The 26,714-nt window shown below is 41.3% G+C and overlaps 1 protein-coding gene across 1 annotated transcript in view; it reads right to left on the bottom strand.

The window, feature by feature from the left end:
• The window catches only part of gng12a (guanine nucleotide binding protein (G protein), gamma 12a), a 29,454-nt gene extending 2,839 nt beyond the window's left edge, over positions 1-26,615 (bottom strand). Inside the window, exons 1-2 of the mRNA XM_030074975.1 lie at positions 26,246-26,615; positions 424-534 (exon numbers count right to left, since the gene is read on the bottom strand). Coding sequence (XP_029930835.1) covers positions 424-516 — 93 coding nt within the window. The 5' untranslated portion in view covers positions 517-534; positions 26,246-26,615. The remainder of the gene's footprint in view (positions 1-423; positions 535-26,245) is intronic.
• Between the last annotated feature and the right edge of the window lie 99 nt (positions 26,616-26,714).

Genomic DNA, 26,714 nt, shown 5'->3' with positions numbered 1-26,714 from the left:
GGTCCCAAAATGAGAAAAACTCAAAAAGTATAAGAGTATTTGAAAGAGAAGCCACCTGTATGCACCTGTATAATGTATATTTTGTTTGAAAAGCCTGTTAAATCTGCATTATCCAGTGGTTTCCTCTCAAATATTTTTATACCAAGGCAGGTGACTCTCGGCGCATGCTCTGCTGCGACGGCACTCTCTGTCCATATGTTGTTTGGTGCCTGGTGATGTTGTTTATTTGTGCATTGTGTGTTGTTTAGTGTTGGTTTTGTGGCAGTTTGTGAAAACGAATTTCCCTTTGGGACAATAAAGGCTATCTATCTAATCCATCACATGCATCTAGACATCCTTTATGAATTATCTTATGAAGTTTCCTCCTACATGGCACAGATATGTGCGACATTAACAATATTATAATAATCTCTGTAATTGCACCTTTATCCTTTCAATGCCCGCTTCTATCCTGAGCTGCTGCACCGTCCTCCTGGCATGGGCAATGTTGTTGGAGCTGGGAGTCTTCGAAGACATCCTGGGCAATGCAACGCTCTGTAAAAGAAAAACAACAGCAAAAATGCATGAATAACATTCACCTTGTGCTTGTTCTGCTGCAATGCAATAAGTAACACCAGGGCAGAAAATAAAGGAAGTACGGGTTGGTGTAAGGTTTGTATCGTAAAGCAATGAGGACAAAACACGAATGAGTGATGCAGATGTGTGTGTTTCTTCATTCTGTTAGAGAAACTAGGGGCAAAAAAGGAAAAATGTCTGCGCTCTAGCAAACTCCTCATATATGTTTGTGCACCTCAAGTGTGTTTGGTTCTAGAGCAGGAATGTAGTAAAGAAATACACTTATTTTTAGGACTGAAAACATTGCTGTTTATGCAATTTGCTGTTTTCTGCACTACTTTTGTCACTATGGAGTATTTTTTGAATTACATCTTTTTCATAAGCAAGGCTCTCTGGTGGACATTCTTCATCATTGTGTTGCAATTAATTACAATGCATACAATACTTCTTAAAAATGTCCCCCCCCCCCCCCCACAATTCTTGCATGTTTTAGATAAATTCAGGCCAAACAGAGCATGGGATAATCTTGCCGCAACATGATGAACAGAGATCAGTAAATATGAAGTAAATATGAGCACATGGGCTGGTAGCTCAGTCTGAGCAGGGAACAATGCTGTGTAAACACTGTTACGTTAGACTGTATATGATTTAAAGTGTTTTATTGCAAGAGGATGTTCTGCAGCTCATATAGAGCGGCAGTGCAGTCGGGTGAATGCAGAAGCAGAACAGCGCCAGTGCTTTGTAAGGTTCAATGACTTCTTTTCCACACTTCCTCTTCCTGCACAGGGCTGTTCCCAAAAGTGACGGCATCATCAAGGTTTCTTCATCTGGCCCGGTACCAAATTTGTGCACAAGGTTTAGTCAATGTGCACCAGGAGGCCACACCCACATGTAAGCATGCACAGTGCCAATCAAGAATACTTCACAAAAATAGTGAAAATTTATGAATATAAGCTGTGTACAGTAGATACTTAAAATATGTATCTGTGATTTTAAAAATGTAGAGTTTTTTTTTTTTTTTTTTTTAAACACTGTTAGTGTTAGGGGATTGTAAGAGCATTGAATCAGTCTTGCAAGTCCTGCTACCAAAGAAAACACAATAATGCCAACTGTTTGAGTGTGTACAGATCTGTAACAGTAGGCTACGCTGATAGGCACCAAACCATAAATATCATTCTGGGTCTTATTGCAGGATATCACAGTTTAAACAAAGCAGCAGCAATATAAATATTTCCCTACAATGTTGGAAAGTTCAGTGCATGTGATGAGAAGCGGTGGCAGGGAGGGGCCAGCAGGGATTCAAGGCTGCAGTCGGTTGGAGGTCGGAGACGTTATCCCGGAGTTCTAATTCCACTTCCTGGTAATCATTTACAGACTTGATGGGAACAAGCCCAGACACATCCTACAGTCCCCAACTTTGTGGGAGTTCTGGCGTCTCTCCTCCCCTGCTCTCTTGCTTCCGTTTTTTGCCTGTTTTTCTCTCTCCCTCGCACATCTTTGTCACACACTCTCACACACACAAATACACATGCCTTTTGTTGTGACATACTTCTCTTTCACCAAAACGGTCTTTTCACAGCAGGGAACAGGAAACTGAAAGTGCTGTTTCTCTGAACTTAGCTTGTGCAATGACCCGAAAACACCACAGCAGAGTACCAAGTTTCAGGGTTTAGCTCATTTATGTTAAGTTACGTTGAGATTGCCTCTATACCATGTCAAGTATGAAAGTGGTGCTTCTATTTGCATATCCATATTTACTATCTGGCATTTTTAGATTTATTTTCTTCAGAATTTTGGTAACTGAATGCTCAAATACATTTGCAAAGGTACAATAAGTTAAGATGTGTAAGCTGCATGCTGCAGTAACAATAAGTGAAAACAAAATACAACAAAAGTGCAATAATAGGACTGTGCATAACATGTCTGATGGAGAGGATCTTACAACAGAAAAAAAAAAAAAAAACTTGAAAAGCAGCTTGTAACAACACACCATGGCTTGTTCGACTGTATGTGTATGTTTTGTGAGACCCTATTTGCCTGGCAGGATGTGGTCCCGTCACAATGCTTTTGATGCTATAGCTGGATCCTGCAGCTTTGCATTTGTTTCAGGAACAAATACAAAGGAAGGAATGAAGGCAAAAAAAAAAAAAAAAGTAAGGAAAAGGAAAAATCTGTCTTTCTGAGTAATGCTTTGGAGAGGCTGAGTAAAGTGCTCCATTTCCATGTAAAGAAACTAATCACTACACAGAAATCAGGGCGGCAGATGACTCAGAGCTAAAGTGTTATTAATAACATGAAAGAGGGACATGAAAGGTTATAGAGTACAATGCCAAGTAAATGATCATCCCAATGACAGTTATGCTGGGGGAACAAAACCTTCCCCCTTTGGTCAGAAAGTGATCAGTTCCAGTGACTGGGTTCAGTATTTTATAACAATATTGTTCCCCAGGACTCTGTGTTTCTTGGCTGACTAACATGTCACAAACAGTTCATTCGAAGCGGAAACTGCATTTACTTGTTAGTCATCAACTTATTTCATACCAGTGCTGATAGCTTGGCGGAGCAGGTAGTCTACTGGTGCCAGGAAAAAATTTGCACTTCTTTGCTCCATCAAGCAAAGCAGATTGTACAACCGGTTAACATGATAATGAAGTTAGCTAAGAAGTGTCACAATAAAAAAAAGAGATAACATGAGAAATGCAAACATTCTTCACAGGGGGAAATCATGACTAGGCTGAAAGTGAAATTTCCACTGGAAAACCACTTTCCTCCTTTTGGAAACTATCCCTAGAGAAAGTTGGAAAAGAGTGGACTTGAACACAGTTTTCCCAGCTCTCTAAGTAAACAGCTATTCCTTTCCCTGAGATACTCCCTCCACAAGAACAGAGGAAAAAACCCACAAATTTCCTGGTGAAGTCACCGTGCCTTGGTGGTTTGAGTTGGAGCAGGGCAGGGGGCACACCAGCCCCTAAAGCAAGTTTGTCCTTTCCATTTTGTACACCACCACTTGTTGGCAACTGGTCCACAAAATACATTACAGTTGCATCAAATTCCCAGTGAAAACACATCATTCCCCTGCTGTTGTGCAGGCTGAAATGCTGTATAATTCTCCTGTTTATTGTGATATCACATTCTGCTGGCCAAAGCAAAATTATGGCACATGATGTACTTGAATACTTTACTTGAGTACAACAGAGCTGTATGTGGTCTATATGCTCTCTTTGCAGCAGAAAACTGTTAAGCACACTTCACAGGCCCTGTTGTTAATAATAAATACTACATTGCCTATAAAGATCCACCACACAACTACTTGCAAATCTCTAAATGTCTTTATTAAAGCTGGCACCAGCATTGTGGGAAGCCTGTGTCGCGGGGAGTGTATCTTAAGGACTGCTGTAATTACTCAAAGCGGTGACTTTGAAATAAAAATATAAAGAAAAAAGAAACCAGGGCAGAATAACTGCATCCTTGTTAGCTTACTTTGTGAGTGGGAATGTACCAATATCACTTTCACACCACTGTAGCAACAACCCTCTGTCCTGCTGAAGTTTTCTCAAGCAAAACAGTGACTTCTTGCCAACCTCAGGGCTGCTACTTTGTAGCTGACCGTGACCTCTGACCTGTGTGTAAAGGGGTCAAGAGAAAATCAGAATTTCACCATGAAGATCAAAGAGATACCCTAGCTCAGCTTGAACGAAGTTGAGGTGTTGCCTGGGAGAAGAGAGTAAGTAAAGAGTGGAAAAAAGTATCTGAACCTTGAATTTCCCCTTTAGTTTTTTTTTTTCCAACTCTTTATTCAAACTAATCCTCTGATCCAGCATCTCATCTACTGAGTTTTTTTCCTGTACATATTGTGCACGACCTTCTTTGAGAGAGAAAAAATAGATCACAAGAAGCCCTACTGCAGTAATAATCGAAAAAGATAAAGAAACAGCCCTCCATCTCTACAGCTCTGAAATATCAGCTGAACCAGCACATGGAGGGGGAGAAACGGTTTTCAAACCGACTGGCACACAAAAGCCATCTCTGCAGGCAATCCATCTCAAATGAGTCACCTCAGTCAAACTATACAGCCGTTGTGATGTGATGCCAGCTACTACCGGCTCCACAGGCCTGATTGAGTTTCTATGGGTGGGAACACACCCCACCCCTGTCTGTGTGTATGTGTGGCATTGGCACCACCATCCACATGCGGGACTCTAGCAAAAGTTACCCCCAAGGATCAGAAAGAGACCACCCCCCCACAGCCCACCATATTGCAATAAACACACACACACACACACACACACACACACACACACACACACACAGCAGCCCTCATACTGTAACCTCAACAGGACCACCTACTGCACAGAATAGAGTGGCCCCACTGCTTTACTGTACCTTGAACACACAAACCCACCCACACACATGCCATTCATCAGCACTGCGTTCAAACTGCTCAGAACAGGTAACCATTATGACTCACTGCCATTAACACCAACACTAAGAGATGAAAGTGCGCCTGCATATGTTTGTGTGTGTGTGTGTGTCTTGCACAGTACTACTATACTGCAGCCTAGAACCAAAGAAACCCCTAACCTTTTGCTGCTGACTAATACAAACGATATCCATTAAAGGCTAAAAGGGGAGACAGCCCTGTCAGCTGTATGTGTGGTCCTTTAAACACCACGATCAGTGGGAGTCAGATTGGGGCAGTTTTTGTTATAAAGCAACACCGCTGAAAACAAATGCTGTTATAGCTGCATGAATAATTAATTTCTATGAAAGAAAAAATTCTTTCAGTCTTTTACCACCTGCATTGGTTTATTAGGGCAGGAATAGTTCACTCCAAAATGAAATTCAGTTATCTACATGTCTGTAACTTCGCTGAGGTCCAGTAGCTGTACTCTGTCATGTCCTTAAGATTTCTCAAGGTTCAAGGTTCAAGGTAGTCTTTATTATCCCCAGCGGGACAAGTAGTTTTGCAGCCAACAGTCAGAGAACCACAATGACAACAACAAAAAACAATTCAGGACATCATACATGATACTTTCAGTATTGATTTGGTGTTACTGAATGAGAATTGCTCCAGTTTTGTTTCATAGCTGGACTTTGCTTTTCTTATTGCAGCATGTAAATTATATTTGGCTGCTATGTATTGATCCTTGTCTCCATTTTTTATATGCACGATTCTTTTCTTTGCATAGAAAGTATAATTCTTTGGAGAACCAGGGTTAGTCTTGCCACAGAATGTCACTGGTAGGTAGCTTTGGTAGTGATGGCAGGGACATTTCCTCCCAGAACTTGATGCATGATGTCACTGTGTCAATGATTTCATCAAAAGAGTTGCAAGCTGCACTAAATATATTCCAATCAGTGCATTTGAAGCACTCTCATAGCGTTTCTACGGCATCCATGGACCAGGACCTGACAGCTCTGGATATTTTCTTAATGGATTTAAGCTTTTGTCTGTATTTTATTATGAGGAGTAACACAGTGTGATCAGATATCCCCAGTGGAGTTCACATGTAGCAGTGACCCGATGTTTTGTTTTCTCTGCCACGGCAAGTGGCTTGTTGCTTGTGGTTGGGGAGTATGAAGGACAGGTTTGTATGGTTTGAAATCACCTTACACGATGACGGATGTGTCAGAGTTGGAGATTTCAACAGAGGAGATATGTTGCGAAGCTTTGGCTGCATTAGTATTAGTTTCAGGTGCAACCTAAACTCCAACTAATAGAATTGAAGCCAATTCTCTTGGGAGGTCTGCATGTCAATGAATTCAACATAATAAAAGCTGCTTAAGTTTTAGTTTTTTCCCCCATCTTTTTGCATATCACAAAAAAGCCACAAACTGTCCATCATTTTTTTTCCAAACAGCTTCATCAGCATAATCTTAAGTATTTTGTAGCCAAACAATTGTACTGTGGATCCCAAAAATCCAATATATTCCTTATTATCTCATTAACTTTGCTGGTTCAAAATGCTCTCATCAGCAATCTGGTCAAATGCTCTGTTTGCTTCTGTAGTCTTGTCTGTGCTAAATGAGCTGCTTGGAGAAAGCTGATGGACCTTTAATGCTTTCATTAAAGCTGTAAAGAGATGGCTCCATTAACTCCATCACTTTAGCAGAAGGCCAAGATGGAACTATGGGGGCTACCTTCTGCGTGTTTGGCTTAGTCCAGTTTTGACTGACCTATATCAAGTAATGTAATGAATCAACTTTCATTTTGAGATGCACTACTCCTTTAGCTATTAGCCCTGTCATGATAATTATATTATTGAAATATCATACAATACAGCTAAATAATATTGTACGATATTCGTATAATATCAACTTAACTTATTGATAGACAATAAATTGTTACATTGCACTTTTTGTTATCCAAGGTCCTAACCATTGGGAAACTGGACTGGCAGTATATTGACAGCCTGTTAAGGAATGACTGACTCTCTGCACTCCTATTTTATTTATGTTTTATATTTATTTAGATTTTTTTTTTTTTTTGCTTTTTGGTTCCAATATCTGAATATTCTTAGGAACTAAAAGTTGATTGCTCTTTAAAAAGGTGTACTTGCAGTATTATGGTATCATACCAGTGGTATAAAATGATCTTAAAATGAGTATAATCATTCATCATCATTCATCACAATTATTTCTAGGACAATATATCATCCAGCAAAAGCAGTTATAGTGTCAGACCTATTGACCATGAAAGGACAGGTAAAAGCTGTGTGCACACCAGGTATTCCAGTGGGATGAATCATAAAAGTCCATCTTCAAAGTTTTCCTTTGCTTACTTAATGAAAGTATTTTACTTTGAATCACAGCAGCTGGTGACTCAAGCAAAAGCATTGGACTTTCCATCTCTGTGTGCAAAAACACCTTTCAAGCTGACAGGCATTTTACTGCCTATCAACACTTCTAGCAACCTAATTGTGCTTAACGAGAAATATCTACAGCCTGGCACCTAGCTTTATGCCAGCTGAGAGGTGACACCGCAGTCGCTCCTCTTTCACATGGAAACAGTGAATCAGGGAAAGGCGATATTTGAAGTCTAGACAGATGTCTGCTGCTTTGAACAAAGGAGAGTTCAAAGACCTGGGCCCCAGCCACAAGCCAAAATACTGGTTGTTTGCCCTTGCACACACATTCATATACACACACATACACACACATTTCTCTCTTTTCTGTCCCACAACCCTCCCTCCCCCTCCCCTCTCCACATCAGTCTCTCTCTCTCTTTCTCTCTCTCTCTCACTCTGCAAGCAGGAGTTTCCTTGTCTGCAGGCAAATCTAAAAGTAGCCTTGTCCTCCTCTCTGCTTGCAGTCAGCACTTTTCAAGCTGAATGAGAAACCGTCTACTACTACACCTACAACATAACCCCGCATTGCGGTTCGGTGGCGATGAGATCAAATCAGAGCTGCTGTGCAACTGCCTACTGCTTTACCATAAACACTTGCTTGTCTTCACTCAGTTACTGTGCTTATCAAACTCAGTAACACTCAGTCATCAGTCCTACTGCTGAGCAAAGTGGGATTGTGTTTATGAGCCAGTGGAAGAGAAGTTGCTGATTTTCTACATCTGTGGAAGAGAAAGAGAGAGTGAGTGAGTCAGGGAGACAAGCACAGACAGAAGCAAAGAGAGCATTTGCTGATGGTGTGTGTTTGTGCTTGTTTAAACTGTGAGAACCACCAAGGACCTGCAGGAAAAGGGAGAGTGACATCACTACTTTCCCACCGAAAAAAGGGGGGTTTCTTCTCCATTTGCCAGGCAACCGTTGTCATGCTATTGACCTCAAAAACATCACGACAGTTTTGTTACCCCAGAGAAATTGGATCCATGTAGACCAGAGGACCCTGAGGATTGTCAGAGAGTGCTGAGGCAATAAACTTAGCTTCATGCAGACTATTTCTTTACAAGTTTAAAATATAGTGTGCAAAAACTGTCACATTATTTTTTTTGCAAAACATATAGTTTCTCCAGACCTATGTATTGATATGTATCATGTATGCACTTCATTTTTATATATTATGACATCTAGCCTACATTTTAGTGCATAAGTGATAATCCTGTTTTAATGAAATGGAATGGTAAGTTTAGATTTATTAGAGTCAAGTTTGTCTCCCAATTTTGCATACAATATGTTGCATATCTTATCAGTTTACCCAGATGTTATGCAAGGGGGAATTATGGTCCCAATTCTTCAAAAACACTAGTACAGGAATCAGTAATATTAATTTAAATTAGAGTAAAGCCAATATATCAGCTGACCAATTTTATCGATACTGAGGACCACCAGTACACAAAAACCCAAACCCAAAAAACAGCACATGTATATAATGCATGAGGTGCATATCGTACATACTATATTCTAATTTATGCTTATCAACCAATATACCGTTATCTGAGTTTTTTTACTCACCAATATCAATATGGTTCAGGCTCTATTACAAATCAGTTGTGTGGTTTTGCTCCACCTGAACCTCAGCATCACCCTTTGAAGAGTCACACAAGCCTGCATGAACTTGGTTGTGAAAGGCAAGCATAAACGGGCTCAACACCAATAAAACAACACTGCAACCCCATTGGATTCTCTGATGCATCTCAGATTTCTCTGATTTAGTTTGCACCAACACAGGCGCAATTTACAAGAGCAGTGTAAGAGACAATACATACAGCAGGAACAGGCTTATCAGCTACACACAAAAGTACAGCACACAGTAAAGAGCAGACAGCTGAGGGAAGTGGAAAACTACATCATGTTTGGCTTAGGGGGCATGAAGAGAGGCAGCACCACCCTAGTGTGGCAGGTATGGCCACAGAGATAAGTGCAGCTGAGAGGACCCCACCCTGCCCACTGTCAGCACACTCAGTACTCAGGGAATACAGGGAAATTCAATGCTCTTTATGTCAGTCTGGGCGAACACTTGATTTTGATAGGTTGGAGGCTATCCACTATTTTTGTGCAACCAGACATTTCCAGGAAAACCTGTATTATTGTGGAAAGGTTAATGGAAAGTATTCCAGAGTCAACAGGCAGTGCTGCAACAATTTACTCTGTTCTGAATCACCCGAAAAATCTTAAACCTCGCCTTAAACCCCAACACTGGTTCTCAGTGAGTCTTTGTAAGCTCTGCAGTCTGACAGGATAAAAAAAATAAATAAAAAATCTGGCATACTGAACACAGAAGCACAATGTCTAGACAGAAGGCTAGACTGAACTCATTTCAGTGGAATTTCTAAATCCTAAATTCATCTGTAATTACCTGTGGTTCATTCCTATCCATGTAAACCCTGAATGTCACCTTGTTTTGCAAGAAATGCAGACAAGTTGGCAAACAAGTTTTGCTATGGTTTGTCCCAGTAAACCAAATTTATTCTGTACTCAATTCAAAAGCACTGAATTAACAAAAAAGATGCACGTCAATTTGATAATAAGCTATGCACATTCATAAGATTACAGGCCGTTGGCAAGTTGGCTTCTAGTATGGTGGTACTTAGAACAAGATTGCGCAAACATAAGAGTACTGCACATACAGTAGCTAATTGTGGTACAGAGGTGAAGTGGAGCACACAGTGTGTCAGGGACTCTGCCTGCCTGACATAATGACAGATAACAGTGATAAGACATGGGACAATCAACCCTCTGGTATGTGAGGATTAAGCAGGAGAACTAACACAATGAAACAGGACTTTCTCCAGCCAGCCAAACTCTGATTAGGTAACACACCACTCTGCACACTAAGGACACAGTATAGGCTACACACTCATCTACTTGACTAATGCTGCCTAATTTAGACCTGTAGAGTAATGGTGCAGAAGAGACTCATTCTAATTTCTAGGAAACTGGTCCCTCTTCTCCCATCTCTTTTTCCTAGACCTGTCTACATTTACACATGCAGACTGGTCACATGTTTCTTTGAAGGGAAGAATGCATTTTCACAACATTCAAACAAGACCCGAAATACTTTCTCCCCTTGCATATCACTAAGGTCAGGTGTTCAAATATGGTTTCTGAACTGCTGACTATGTGTCATTTCAAGCTGGTCAGCCATCCAGTTATCTTGTTATTGAGACTGGAAATGATGGGTTGTGTCATACTCTGTATAAGCCTAAAAGTAGGTGCATTGTAGTAAATGTCGGTAAATGTAGTTAAGTGTAGTGTAGGTAAGTAAAGGTCCAGATACCTCTAGCAGGAGAAAGTTCTACTAAACCTCTTGACCCTTATCCAACAAATCATGTACCGTGCAAGATGCCTATTTTAAAACCATAAACCCCACCCTTTCTTCAGGAATCTTTGTTACATTTCGGTGTTGGTGCTAACAGCAGCTTAATAGTACATTGAATTACATCAGATCCTAAGTACTGGTAACTTTGGGAAGCTTTATTTGCCAAACACTCAAATCACGAGGGAGGGAATTTTTAGCAGAGGAAAGTGTTGGAGTAAACAATCTGATTCATAGTGCAGGGCAGGTGGTGAGGACGTGGAGTTTTATGATTATCTCACCCAAGAAATTCCAAATAAAAATAGCTGTCATGTTTTCATTGTGTCACCTGATGATCTCCTTTATTCCACAATCTGACAGTGAACTGATTTGAACTCATGCAATTAGACAGCCAAATCATATGATCACTATCATGAGATCAGAGAGAGACGGAAAGGACACAGTTATACACAAAGAGAGAAAGCAAGAATGACAGGAAGTGCGAAAGAAGGAATGACTTTGAATCAGAGCTGTCAGTCCCCTCTTTTCACTGATGCAACTGTCAACTGAATTTTTTACATTCTTTCCATGGGAGGTGTGCAGGACAGATAAAACAACCTAAATTACCCATGAGGAACAACAAGATGTTCCTGCTGCTTAAATCACCCAAATCTTCAGACACATCTCCCGGGCTTTATATACAGGATGCCCAGTGTCCGGTTACACCATAAAAACATAGGCAGGGAGGGCAGGCAGCAGCAAAGTGATATCATTAGCTGCAACCAAAGAAACTGCACTAAAAATAGGCACCAGTTCTGTTACGCTGCTGGCTACTGTGGAGTTAGTTTTAGCTAAAAACTACTGAAACAGTAGCTAAATTATACTGAGTTGAATGCCAGCTGGGCAGCATCCAGATTAGCAGGGTCTTTCCAGTTTCCACGTAGGTGCCTATGAGCCTCTCGTTCCTCAGTAATGGGCCATTATCAAGCCCAGAGCAGCCCAAAACAAACAGAGGCCTATTGCAGATAATGCCCTCAGACGTCACTGCAGACGCAAAGAGAGTGACATGCAGGAGCCACGGGTGACCCAGGCAGAGAGGCTACCAGGCAGCGTCCTCGAAAAACAAGCAGCATTGTTGTGAGAAACTACACAAAAGAAAGCTTAGTGTAGACAGAGAGGAGTTTGCTGGAAATGGATGCAGGGAAGGAGTGACAGAAGGGAGGGAGGGGTGGAGGGCATTGCAAGGAACACAGAAAAAGATGTGTGCTAGGCTTGCAAGTGAGACTGAGACATGAGAGTATATATACATACTGTATGTGTGTGAGAGACCAAGAGTTCAGCTGGAGTAGCCAAGCTGTGCAGCTGTGTGTATGTTGCCCTTGGTCTGGTGCCAAAACTCTGCTGCCGGCGACAGGAACACCATAAAACTTAAAGCTATTGTTGAGTTCTCTGCCTCACGCCTCCCTCCCTCCGACCTCTGAATGCTGCTATTCATGACGAAAGCAGAGAGATGCTTCACAATGGATCTCCATCTCTGGTCTAACACTGCCCTGCCTATATGGAACAATACACAAATGTAGTCAGTCTTTCCAGTCTCCACCCCCGGCGGTGCTCTGACTACATGTGCATTACTGCTGCAGCATGGAGAAGGTGGAATTCACGAGGCCAAAGGTCCACAGTGTGTACGCTGGTCATCCCTCCACCTCCTCTTCTCTCCCTCTGTGTCTGGTTCAGGGTCGATTGAGGAGTGGAGGAAGAAATGTAGCAAGAGCAATAAGAAGTTTGAAATAATTTATAGCTGGGATGTAGAGAGAGGAGTGGCAGCGCTGGCACTGGACAGAGAGGGATAAAGAGCAGTGTGCAGGGATGGAATAATTGATAATGGCTCAGACGTCACATAGTGCATTAGACAACAAAGTAGAGGTTGTAAAGTACAGTTTGTTTTTCAGCTAAAGAGGAAATGGGATTAGTGTGTGAAAGGGGCTGGAGTCAGGTGTGTGTGTGTGCACACTAAAGACCATGGTGCCCAGTAAAAAAGTGAGTAGATATTTTTTATAACCTGTCCTCTATTTCATACAGTCAATATAATTAAGAGTACTCCATAAATAGTTAGGGACTGCAGCAGTCCTGATAAATCTTAAAAGAGGAACAATAATGCATCATGACTGCAATGCTAATCTGCGGGAACAGTGGGAATTAATAAAAAAAAAAAACTCACATGTGAAATCAATAGGTGCAACCAACCAGGTAAAACCAGGGAAAAATCAGTAACAAGAAAAAAGCAGGCCGAATGATTTCCACCTTGGGAAGCATGAGAGAGAAAGAGAGAACAAGCATTGGTGCATGTTGCAGCATCCATGTTCAAAAGTACGTATCAATGTCGACTGTGTGAGACATTCATTAATTTATTGACACCGCATCATTAAATCAGTGGACATTTGAGAAGCTACACCCAGTCACTCACAGTGAAATTTATTTGTCTACATACTGCTGACCTTTGTCCCCACAGGTCAGAGGTCAAAAGCCAGCCAGGACACACTGAACATCATTTGCTTTCCTGAGACAAAGTGGTTTCCCCTGCTGGTGTATCATCTCTACTCAGACAGAGAAAAGGCACAGAAGGCTACAGATATGTGGAGATCACAATACAACGACTATGAGAGATGAAACCCAAAACACATGGCGGCAAGGGGAAACTGGAGTGGGGAGTGACCATCCTCATAAACTCGACTACAAGCTGCAGCCTGTTCATTCATTTTTGAATCACCCAAGACGATGTACCTGCTGGGTTCAACGTTTCCCAGCCAAACATTTGATACTATAGCCAAATACAAGAAGTGGGTAACACGAGAAGGGGCTAGATTACTTGACAGATTGCAGTTAAGGCAAAGAAGACGCTACAGAAGGTTACTCGTTGACAGGATACTGAACAAAGTGTCCATCTGTTGTGTTGGCTTTTGTCCTCCTGATACAGACAACATCTCACACACTAGAGGGTAAACTAATAACACAATGTTGAAAAAACCAATAACTCCAAAGCACTTTTTCTCCCGAATCTTTCTTCAGCCTGACGAAAGTTCGGATAATTTGTCCGAGGTGGTATGGCCTAACCTTCTAGACATCCACAACAAAATGCAATAACTGTATATTCTAATGGCTATCAGTTTAATAAGGCTGACGCTATATCTTGGTTTTACTGGAGAATGGCCGTATATTACTACATACTGCTGACAAATCACTCCACCTATCAGTTCTGCAAACATAAGAAGTTTGAAATAGGAAAATTTGCAGAATACTACACAGGCGTTCTTCAGCAAATAAAATAGTTTCAAGATATTTAATCAGTCTAACAGGAGCAGTAAGTGTTGGAAGTGCTGTCGCTGCATTTTTTTTGTGGATGGTATAAAGATTTTATGAGTTTTTTGGCTTAAAATTTTAGCTACGAATTGAGTCTGCCCATTGATTGCTATTCATTTACCTAGGTGCTCACTCAGTCACTAACAAATAACTACAGCCTTGGCCATGAGGATCGCCTCTGGGGAAATTGCCTTACGAACTGATATCACAACTGGTAACTAAGTCATGCAAGTTTGTGTCAAATAGGGCTGATCGATACAGTGATGTTATCATGATATGAAACTAGATATTGCCTGACATTTTGCAGATCATCACATAAGTGTTGCCTGGTTTTAAACCAGGGAAGGGGTGCAATTTGTTGAAGTTATTAGACTGTTCTAGCTGTTATTTGCCTCATTATATCCAAATTACTAATGACTGTTTAACAAAAATCTCTTGTCAAAATATCTTATGAAGACACCAAAAGTCATCCCTAAGATACTGCCACAATATCGAAGTATTCAGTCAAAAATATTGTGATATTTAATTTTGTCCATATCACCCAGCCCTCGCAATAAATCTCAACTATCCCTTTAAGCACTGACAGTATGTAGCACAGGACCCAGTCAGCAACCATTATCTGGGAGTGAGTATGGATGTTTTCAAAGAATGGAGGACAAAGACACAGCCATGCAGACAATGACAGGCATGTGGACAGGATACTACAGATAAGTACACATGACCACAAGACAAGCTGCATGAGAAGGTGAACCCCCCCAGCCCCTCGCTGCTGTCCAGTGCTTTCATATCTCCTCCTGTTATTGTTACAGCAGAGGTGTAACAGTCACTCTGAGAAATGCACATTTATGATATGATGTTGCCTGAGTGTTGACATCGATGCAAGTGGAAAAACATAACTTAAGTCAATAGTTGCTGGGAGCGTCAGTTTCCAGAAACTGATTGGCACTATCAGGGCATGATCGCATTCCTTGGGTGAACTCTGCATGTATATACAGCTGTAGTGCTGCAAAGGTAATTTATTTTATGATCACTTTATGACTAGGGCAGGTTCAGGTCACAAGGACAAACCAATCTGACAAGGACAGCTTTAAAAAGTGGGTGAGTATTTCCAGTTAGTGTCACATAAGCTGTTAATCGCAGAAAAGCATATAAAATTTACTTTTATATATTTTCCTGTAATTTTCTAACTTTTCAAGCCCTTATTGTGTTGTTCTATGCGACAAACCCCACCTGTGAAAAACCCACGACAGCTGTGGTGGGTGGAAAAAAAGAGGCATATTTTTAAAGTATGTGAAAGCAATATTTGACCTGGTGCCTAATCCGCTGACTGTTTGTGAAAGGACTTCTATGTGAAGGACACATCGTGAACACAGTCATTTCATCACCACATAAAACCTCAATGAAATCTGTTAGCAGGAACAACCCTGACATCACTCTGCATGTTGCTCTTTTTATATTCAGTGTACTGAGAATACCAAGAATGTCAGTCAATGCAAGTCAATAGCCCTTTTAGTTTTGTTTTTTACACATGTACAGAGTTACTGGGAAGAGGGAGGGTGGAGAGAAGGAAAGCGGAGAATGAAATGAATTCCCCTCTGCCCATCTTGCATCATTTACACAGTTTCCAATCCTCTGGTGTGATTCTGCAAGAGGGCAGAGAGAAATAGAATGACCCTAAAATACGTTAAATCAAGTCAAATAAATCATCTAACTATTTCTAACATGGCAACACAACATTTAATAACAAAAGACTGTAATGATAGTTAAAAGAATGTGTTGCTGTTACATTGTATCAAGAACCACAGACACACTGTCAGACAGACTGACCTACAAACTGAGACACACACACAAGCACTTGAGATACTATTAATCAGGAGCCAGATGAACGGCTCTGCCTGCCTCCACTCTACTCCTTCTAAAAGTTTCAAAGAAATGTTGGGTAGAAAAGGAGAGGCTCACACTCTGGGTCAACCTGAGGACACTTCCTGTAGGGGCCACCCCAATTTCCCTCAAACTGATCCTCCTTCATCATCCTCCCTCCTTCTCCTTTTACTTCCTTTCCCTTCATCCTCAATCCATTTCTTAGCACATGTAGGTCAACTTTTGGTCACAGGGTCAACCTGTCTCTTTCATCTAAAGAAGAAAATCTAAAACAAGACTCAAATGCAGTAATGCACATTGTGAACAAGCACTTGAATGTGCATAGGGTTTGTATTTTTACAGGACTGGTTTTATAGAATAATTAATGTAAAACTGTTAGACTGGCTGCAAAAAAAAAAAAAAAAATTCTAAAAGTAACCCATGGAAAGGGAAAACTGCCCATTTTAACTGTTCAAGAGGTAACAGCACAAGGAGCCAGTGTACAACAACTCTTTCTAGTGAAGAGAATGTAAGGCCTTGTTTCACAGTGTGCCAAAATAGAGTCAAGTACTCTATAAATCATAGCCAAACAAAGCCTTGGAGTTCTTTGAACATGAATGAATTTAACTGAGTGTGAATGTGGCACCTGATTTCAGAGACTGAGACGACGCTGAGCTTGTAGAAAAGGAGACACAGGGTGTAATTGTGCGTCTCTTGGACACCGGTGTCTGTGTGTTCCTCACAGTGACACACAGTGGGGCAACAGACAAAAAACTTTGGGGGCCCAGGGATTTAAGGAGGTATAAAGGACGTTGTTCCTTCTCACACACACGTGCAAGCACATGCATATACTTCTGAGAGTGTAGATCCCTATGCACGTGTACATGCACACAAGGAAACACACACACTTGCAACTACAGGTTTTGTGCTCATTTCCCTGTGAACACACAAACATGTCCCCCGACTAGGCCTCAATGAGGAAGCACACACACAGGCCTTTGATTGGGGTGCCGGCAAACTTCCCCGTAGACTCATAAAGGGCTCTAAAGAAATGAAAGAATCCATCAAAGTGACATTGTTTCTTCAGCCCGCACTGGAATCTCTCTCCCTCACACACACACACACACACACACACACACACACACACACACACACACACACACATAAAAGGCTAACCTTACACACTGATACCACAAGAAGCATTATCTGAAACCTTTATTTGTCATGACAGCCTGCAGCAGGAATGCATACCTTTGCACCCTCCAAAGTATTCTCCAGTCAGTTTTAAAGTGCTCTTGTCCCAACACTGCACCATGTCACTATTAAGGTATTTAGCACCACTTGCTGTTAAGATATTATGGCCAAAAAAGGAAGTCATAGCTAATGATATACTTTCTTACCTGTCTGGAGTCTATCCTGATTTGTGCAGGTCGGACTATATTCCCCGCAGACAGGATATGCCCATATTAGGTTATTGTTGTTATGAAATGCTGTGTGGGCCAAAAGGAAGTAGCGTAACAAGTGAAGAGACTTGCTGTCCTTATGGAAGGTGTGCCTTCCTGTGAGTGGGAGTCCTTCGAACACATAGCACTAGGCCTGATCCAACAGGACTGATAGGAGACTGTGCACAACACTACACCAAACTTGGGCTGGGGAGCAAAGTTAGATATCCAAAAATTAAGTTAATTAAATGTGCACCAACTTCAATTTTTTGCAAAGAAAGCAAATCCCTTGAAGTGGGTGAATTCACTGGGAGTCTAAAGCAATGCACACAACTTATCCAACTCTTGCAAAGGGTTCACACAGATGTAAGGAATAATGAGGATTTCATTTACAATAAAAATGTGCACCTATTTTGGGAAAGAATCTTATTTTAAACCCATTATTTCATATGTACAAAATATAGGGTATTCAATTTGAAAACCATTATTATTTTGTCAACCAAGGACAAAAGCTAGTGGTTATCCTTTGAATACTGTAACTTGTTCAACTTTATAAATAAACTCTGTTTTCTTCTAAAATAAACTACAGTAGGGCAGCCCAGTGGTTCACCAGTTAAGAGCGCGTACCATGTACCAGGGCTTCATCCTGATCGCAGCAACCGGGGTTCGAATCCGACCTCAGGTCCTTTGCTGCATGTCGCCCCCTACCTTTCCTATCTACCGCCACTGTGACTGTCAAATAAAGCAGAAATGCCAAAAAACAGATAATCTTTAAAAAAAATTGCAGTAAAATTGTTTTATTTCACTCATGCAATATGTTTTTTACTGCACTTGTTCCAAGTAATTTTTGGCCCTCCCTTTATTTCAAAAAGCAGATATCCTAACTCCTCCAGGGTACAATACAACAACCCATAGCAACCAAAAGGAGAGCAGCTCGCCTGTTGACAGCCCTGGTTACTGTAGAGTCCTTCCAGTAAGCAAACCTAACAACAATATTATCTGCCATGGCACACAGACACTATCAGACCCTAATGTCTGATGGAAAGCAAGGAGCTCTGAGGTTAGCATGTATGTCACAAGTGCAACAGACACACACAGAGCACTTATTCTCTTTCTGCAAGGATATCTCTCTGTCTCTCTCTCTCTCTCTCTCTCTCTCTCTCTCTCTCTCTCTCTCTCTCTCTCGCTCACACACACACACACACACACACAATATGCTATCACTCTCGTGAGCATAAACGGAAATGACTAAGTATAATGGATGAGTTTCCTACAGCTTATGCCTGAGCCACCTGGCAATGCCAGAGTGGCAGATGGTGTGTGTGTGAGAGAGTGTGAGTGTGTGTGTGTAGGTTTGTGTGTGTATGAGAGACAGAGAAGGGGTGTCATTGTCAATGTTGGGGCAAATGGGTCCTCTGGGTGTGGTTTAATGGCCAGATCAATAACATCCCTTAACCATTGCCTTGGCAACACGCACAGTGCTGAACTTAAATATGAAGCCATTTGAATCAATAGGTCTTTTTTTGATTGGCTTGTATAGATTCAAAACAGAGCACAAGACCAAACAAGACATCTTCGCTTACATGTAAATCACTACTGATTTCAAAGTTCAACCTCAAACCTCATGTTTCATTGTCCTGCAATGCCAGGCACTTCAGGGAGGGAGAAGTAGTCGGAGTGCACCACCAAGTGGCCGAGAAGAGGAACTGCAGTTTGTGAAATACCAACTTTACATGAAAACTTCAAGGTGATACCTATAGAATGCACTGAAACCCACACTTAGAGGCTTCTTTAGTATTATTAATCTGTAATTGTTTACCATGCATAATTGTTTAATTTTACCAATGTTTGATTTGTACATAATATAATAGTAGCTTTTGGTCTGCTGTTTTACAGTGTTTACTATTTGGCTTTTATCCTCTCAAGCTGGAAAACAGCATAACCCTATAGCATTTTTTCGACATACTGATGCTGTACAAAATATGCCAGCTGAACCAATTTATATATAACATGCAACAAACATTTCAGACAAAGCACCAGTGTCTATAATCTTGTTTACCACTTGAGGAGTTGATTTCAAATTATATGAACTATTTCAGAAATGTCATAGCTCCAAAAGCAGAATCCACGTCATGTGCTGTAGGCTGAATGTGCTGTGAAAGAGACACTATTGAATCATCTACAGAAAATAATGTTCCTACAGAAAACTGCTGGGTGTTATGACGCTGCTCAACGTCATCCACTGCCACCACATCACCACTGGGAGGAAGCAGAGTATCAAACCATGACATTTTTTTTTCTTTAACGGAAGGATATAGATTTTGGTTACATGCAGGATACATACTGTATGTTGTTTTCAAATAATTCCTACAGTTTCTTGAGTTAAATTCATGCAGAATGCAATTAACACTCACATGTAATGTAAGCATTAATGTGAAAATTAAGCACTACGATCAAAGTATGTCAAAGACACTTGGAAGGATATTTAGCTGGTAGTGTCTGAACAAGAATGAACTGGATATAGTTATGATGGGTTCTTTAAAAGCCATTTTATCCTCAAAAAATATTAAATTCCCTGACTTGCTGACAGGCTGACAGGGATCCTGCATTTATACATTATTAAATTACTGAAACACGTTGTGTAGGATAACAGCAAAACCAATTTGAGAGCTGTATGAGTGAAAACCCCATGCATAATCTGTATGAAATCAGAAACTGTAGACAATATCTCTTCAGTGCTCCTACAGACACTGTGAATGTCAGTACAATTTACTTTAAATCAGTGCCTATGACGTAAAAAGTAAAAATAGGAACAAATGAAACTGATAAAAGTAGTAGTCTAGAGGTTTGCATTATGTGCCCCTCCGCCCTCACCCCTCAGTCACCCTGCACACTTGAACAGCAGGTGGAGGACAGAGAGGTCTGCACGTGGCAGCTTCACTGTGGCAATAAGCCTCACAATAGATTGTCTGTTGTCACGATAGATCTATAAATAACTTTTGTCAGCTGTCCTCTCCCTCCTCTCACCCATTTACATCACCCTCTCAGTCTCCCTCTCTGTCCACTGTCCTCATGTATAGAAACACACACACTCACACACACACAGTCTTGCAAAGAAACGCAGCACCAATTCCAGTGAATTCTCGGGGGAACGTTACAGGAGGATGCTGTTTAAAAAAAAAAAAAAAAGCCTTACACCTACAGAAATGGCACAGGACCATTTCCTCCATTGAAAACACTTCCTAGCCCGTTACAGTTACTAATCATTCACAGTAATAGACCTGCTCTTCAGAATAAACATTGCCTTGTTCAAACACGCTATGACATCTTCATTAACTATATTTTTTTTTTTCTATTTTCTCTTGCCGTCTCAAACTGCTACCACCTGTTTAGTTTTGCACTCCACAGTGAAACTGCCCTTGAGCGCCAACTGGTAATCAGCTTCCCTGCCTCATTTCCTAACTTTGACTGAAAAGTTGCAAAGCTAACCCCGGATCAGTGTCTACTTCACCCTTGGCCACAGTTTACACTCTAAACACGGCTGTCTTATCTGCTTCCTTCTTTCCGTCCAATCAGAGTTGAGGAACAACAGCTATGTAAACTTTGTCTGGCTCGTCGGATGGCAAACTGAGGCCTACTACTCACAACCTGAGCAAAACATCTTTCTACAAGTCTTGGGGATGACGTGAATGGGAAAAGAACCCAATCTGTCATATTTTTTCTTGGAGGTACTTGTATGTATGTTTTCTCCAGTGTAATCTACAACTTAGAGGCACTCTTTGTTTTTTTGTTTGTTTGTTTGTTTTTTTTTTTAAAATATGATCAAAGATGTTTTATGAGGATATTGATCAAACGTAAGTGACTGCATTTTGAAAAATCCATCCTTGGGAATTTGCCAAAATGTAAGTCACTGCGTCACAAGTACACTTGTTCTTGATTTGCACCTCTCACTAAACAATTATTATATCTTTCCAGTCAGGCCAGTTTGCAGAATTTAAACTGAAAAAGCCTCCACTAAGCAAGAATACCTCATTTGAATTAACCTGTCAGTCATTCAGGGTCCTGTACTGTGACTGTTATGCCTTGATCTTCATATTCATTCCAAAAAAATACACATTTGATTGAGCTAAATTTATGTGCAAAACATCAGCAAGGACATTATTCCTACCCTAACCCATAGTAATAAATAAATAAATAAATAAGTAAATAAATAAAAAACATGGGACCTTTGAGAAAAGCTACGTAGCTGTGAACAGGAAGTCGTGGTAACCAAACATTCCACGGTTTCTCCTTCCATTCAGACAGAAAGTAAGTGCTGCTCGTTTGGTTGGAGATGCCGGTACTACTGTACCTGTCTGTCTTTGTGTCTGTCTGTCCTTCTGTGTGTCTGCTATCATCTCTGCAAAAGAGACAACACTTGCCTTGCACCCTGAAATCACTAGACATCTTCTAAGATGTGCAGTCTGTAATCTGGCTGAGAATATTGGGGTGTGTGTGTGTGTGTGTGTGTGTGTGTGTGTGGGGTGTGTGGGGGGTGTGGGGGGGGTTGGGGGGTGGGGGGGGGGGGGGGGGGGGGGGGGGTGAATCAGGTCCAAGAAATCTTGATGGGAAAGACACAAAGTATATTTACAGGAATTGCGGGTAAATTAAGTTTTTGCACCACTTTTTTTTTTTTTTGCTATCAGATACAGTTGCTATGACAACACTTCCTGGTTGGTGCAAATGTACATCTGAGGTTGATCTGAACCTGATTAGAGCACAAGCACTGACATGAGCCGAGGCCAGCAGGAAAAAGACTTTCACCACGTGTCCTTTCCTGTGTTGTAATTTTCCAATTTCTCTAGGCCTAGTCTTTAAGTGTTACACAATCAAAAGCAGACAAAAAATGTATATATGTACATATTTTACTGCTGTTGACTGATATGTATAACAATGTTATTCTACATTGAGCAAATAAAAAAAAAAAAAAAACATCACCGAGAAATGTTTGGTATGTCATGAAAGCAAGTCATTTTATTGCCAAACCAGCAGATGGGTGTGACTGTGTATCTGCAATGTCACCACTGCTCCTGTCAGTGTGTGTGTGCTCCTGGGCAGGGTGGAATTTAAACAGACCAGCCACCATAGGCTGGGCCTTGTGGCTACCAGTACATGCAGTGCAGGGAAAGTGTCATCCCATACGCACACACACAAACACACACACACACACACACACACACACACACACACACACAGACCACAAAAACAAGTTAGTATAGGTGTGTCACAATACCAGAGTTTTGGTAGCTGACCCCAAAACCAGTGAAATTCCCCAGTTCTTGATAACTGATTTGATACCACAGCAAAAAAAAAAAAAAAAATAGAAATCCCATTCAGTCCACACTTCTTTGTTGAAAAACTATGCAGAAACAGAAACGCTGTGTTTTTCAAGTATTTAAACATATAGGTTACATTAGAATAAGGACACAGAGTTACAACGCCTGTGGGCTTCAAGCAGAAAACAAAGCCGCTCGACGAAATACAAATACTTCAAATTAAAGGAGCAGTATGAAATGTCCTGCTGTAACAGTAAATACTATGGTGTGATTATGTGCTCTTATTTTGATATAAAGTACTATAAGCATAACTGAAACTTTTAAGTGACAGGCTACATAGGAATAACAACACAGAACAGGCATCACATTGCATTGATAGTAAAAACACTGTTATCGGTGTTGTTTTCGGTATTTTGGGTTTGATTGGTTGATATGGTTTTTGCAACACCCCTGTTTCGGCACATCTTTACAAAGCTTTGTTCTGCAGCAAACTGATTAACAGATTGTGATGACAAGGGGAAATTGGATGTTGCAAATTTTTTACTGGTACGTGTACTGTAGATGTGAAACTATGATAAGAGAGCTTAAATGGGGAGTTTTGGTGAGCATGGTCATTAAGATATCTTTTGACGTCTGTAATGGAAAGGTCACCACTGTGCTTCACGAGGAATCCAATCATATTATAAAAGTCTGAGCAGTTACCAGAGTTAGGGCCAGAAAGATAAAGTCAACCGGTTTGAGGAGCTGAGAGACTTAATCACTCAAATACTTTATCATGCACATAAACACGAATTAACCAAAAGACCTAGACTACACCCTGGTGATGTAGACATTTTGACTTATAGCTGCCTGCCTGTGCATGTGTGTGTGTAATAGTGCTGGGAAATGATGTGAATCACTGATCACGGTGAGGGAGTCTCACAATCACTTGAAAAACACTTACGCAAGCACGCACAGGCACTAGCACACGCTTACACGCAAACTTCCACTTCCACAAATACAAGGGAAAACCGGAGGGGGATCCACAGCATTATGAGGAAACAGAGCCTGGCTGATCGGAGGCTCAAGCCGTGGCCGCCACTGAGCGCTCCTTGTGCACCGACCTGGCTGTTTGTCAAAATTCAAAGACAGGGCTGCAGATCAAGTCAGGCAGCATTCTGCGTCAAAGGGAGATGCGCTGCTTCCAGAACAACCTTGTTAAGTTGATAAGTCATTCCAGCATTGGTTACGGCTGTGTGCACCATTTCACCCATTATCCAAACAGTTCCACCATTGTTTCACAAGTTAAACTCATATGGAGGCAGAGGAAAGGGGTTAAATCCATCCTCATTCAACCTCATCTCAATATTCCCAGGCCCTGTGCTCCCTTGGTGTGATTTTTTTTTAAACTGGAAAAAAGTTCCCTCAATTCTATGTTCCCTCAACATGAGCATTTCTTTACACATTATATTAACAAAAATGCATAAATTGATGCAATGTATGCTTGGAGCCATGGTCCAGTTAGTTCCAAGGATACTCTCTTATTCAAACACACTTTATTAATATTACAAAACACTAACAAAGTTGGTATTAGCGTTGAACGTGAACAACATAAGCCACCTACATACCATTAAACATTAGCAAAATACTCAATCCTGTGTTCTCTCAATATTAACTGTTAAAGTATAAACATTCATAATATCCATTTCTCTGGTATACTGACGCACTCATGCACAATGTAATAGTGCATGTTTGGTAAATAATATGAAAAAAATGTATGAAAAAAGTACAATAAGGGAATGTAAAGCATTGGGAAGAGATACACTCCTAACTACAGACTGTGTCCAGTGTGTTACCCTGTTCTTTTTTAAAATCTTTGCATTAAACAAGTTCACATCTCGACCACCGAGCCCCCACTTCCCACTGCTGGTCAATTTACATGCGTCAGACGTCAGATTAAATCCTGCCAGCAATTCAGGCTAACCTACTCACACTCCAAACGTGGCCCATGCCACGGCTAAAGAGAGGCAATGAGCTGGGAAACTGGACTCATTCATGTCAGAGATTCCACTTTTTACCTCTTCATTCAAGTCACATCTCACTATTCCCGGGGAAAGACAGGGTCTTCTTGTGGATTTCACATTGTAGTGTTTAGTCTGTAACAGGAACCCCCTAAAACATCACCTTCTGATTTTGCCATTCGCTAAAAGGTCATAAAACAACCTCAGCTCCACTGCTGACTATCCATCCAAATCTTATTAGTGCGAGCAATAAAAAACAGAAAAAAAAAATAAAAGAAGAAAATTCTTGTTAATGTGGACGAACACGCTTTGCCAGTACAGTGGTCCAGTGTTTGTTCCAAGGAATTGCACTGGGCAGCCTTATGACCAGACTTGACAAGATTAGACAAGGCAGCTTTTCATGAACGTCATCACCTCCATTCATCATAAAACAACAGCATACAGTTGCATATTCCTGCCATTAGCAATGATGCAAGCATACAGTGTGTGAGTGTGTGTGTGTGTGTGTGTGTGTGTGTGTGCGTGTGTGCGCATGAATAAGGGAGCAAGTAGGTGTTTTCATGAGAGAAAAAGACAGAATGGCAACTTCATGCATGCACTGGTGTTTCTGTTCGTATCTGCATAATTACACCCCATCAACTCTTTTCAGCACTTAAGTACTTTCTCTCGGCCTATGTCGGTCATGTTTGATACCCGCTCTCTCAATATGATAAAAACTGCTGTAGCAGCAAACCAAACTTCTGTGACCTGAAGGCCTAGAGGAAGCAGGGCAGGAAGTGTGTGATCCTCTGCTTCCACTCATGTTGATGGGCGTAGAGAGGAGGCTTTGATGGCAGTGAATGGGGTACTAATGACTTGGCCTTATCAATGGCCTGTCTGTATTCTGTCCCTCTAATGGCCAGGGGGACATCAACAGGGCTGTTGATGCTTCATGTAAACACCTCAGGCACTTTGACCATCATACCACGGCCATAATCTGTCTAATTGGTTCATGCTGGACCACACTGGCAGTGTTGCAAGTGATTACACGTTGCCTATTGCATAATAGACTAATGTGGAGGAAGTAACTGGTTTACAAATCTATGAAGTGCTACTCTATGCTAAAATAATCTTGTTTTCTTTCCAAATGAAAAAAGTCATTATGTAGCAAACACAGTAGGTGGGGCCTGTGGGAAATAATCACGATAGAAAGGCCGAGAAAGCCCTGTGCTGTGAAAACCTTCAGCCCCAGCCTGTCACCTGTTGAACACCACTCCTATTAGGCATATTTCGTTTTCTGCGCGCTGCTGTCACTGCATTCAGATGTCTTCAACACTGTCTAACAGCCAAGATTAAACACTGTTGGGTACTGTATTGTGGTCCCCCATTACAGCTGCATATAATGTGCGGATGAGGAGTGTAAGGCTGGCAGCAATGGCACTAACTGTATCATTCAGAGGAGCAGATTGTGGCCAACTGTTGCTTCCGATGAAAGCGCAGTCGCCCGTGGTTAACGTAAAGGTGTACGGAGACATGGCACTCTTACCTGGCCGGGTTAATGTACAGTCAGGTCTGGCCGTGTCTCCTTCCAGTGGAGCCAAACTGTATCCGTCAACAAACTGGGAGGAGACCTTTCCCTCTCTCGCTCACCGCGCAATGTCACAACTACACTAATGTGTTTACACTAAAGAAGGAAAACAAACGGCCGACCGCAAAACCGCCGATTCGTTCACTTTCCGCTGCCGGTTGCCGTTAATCTTTAACTGTCGTTTACTTTTAGCCTCCTTCCCAGTATGACAAGTCTCTCCTCTCTCTGTCTCTCTCCTTTCCCTTCTCCTCCACTTGAACGCTTCGTGACGAGAACAGCCGAACTTTGTCGGGAGGAGAGAGACGCGGACCGACGGGAGCACTGGCGGATGTTCACCAGCGCCAAGTTAAACACAATTCATTGTATCACTTCCGGTTGGGTTTTTCTTAACAAAATAAAATCCTCATTGACGAGCGTACTCACGGTT

This window comes from Myripristis murdjan, chromosome 17, assembly GCF_902150065.1.
Source record: "Myripristis murdjan chromosome 17, fMyrMur1.1, whole genome shotgun sequence".
In the NCBI taxonomy this organism is placed as follows: domain Eukaryota; kingdom Metazoa; phylum Chordata; class Actinopteri; order Holocentriformes; family Holocentridae; genus Myripristis; species Myripristis murdjan.
Note: the sequence above shows the minus strand (reverse complement) of the source record. Positions and strands in the feature narration are given on the sequence as shown.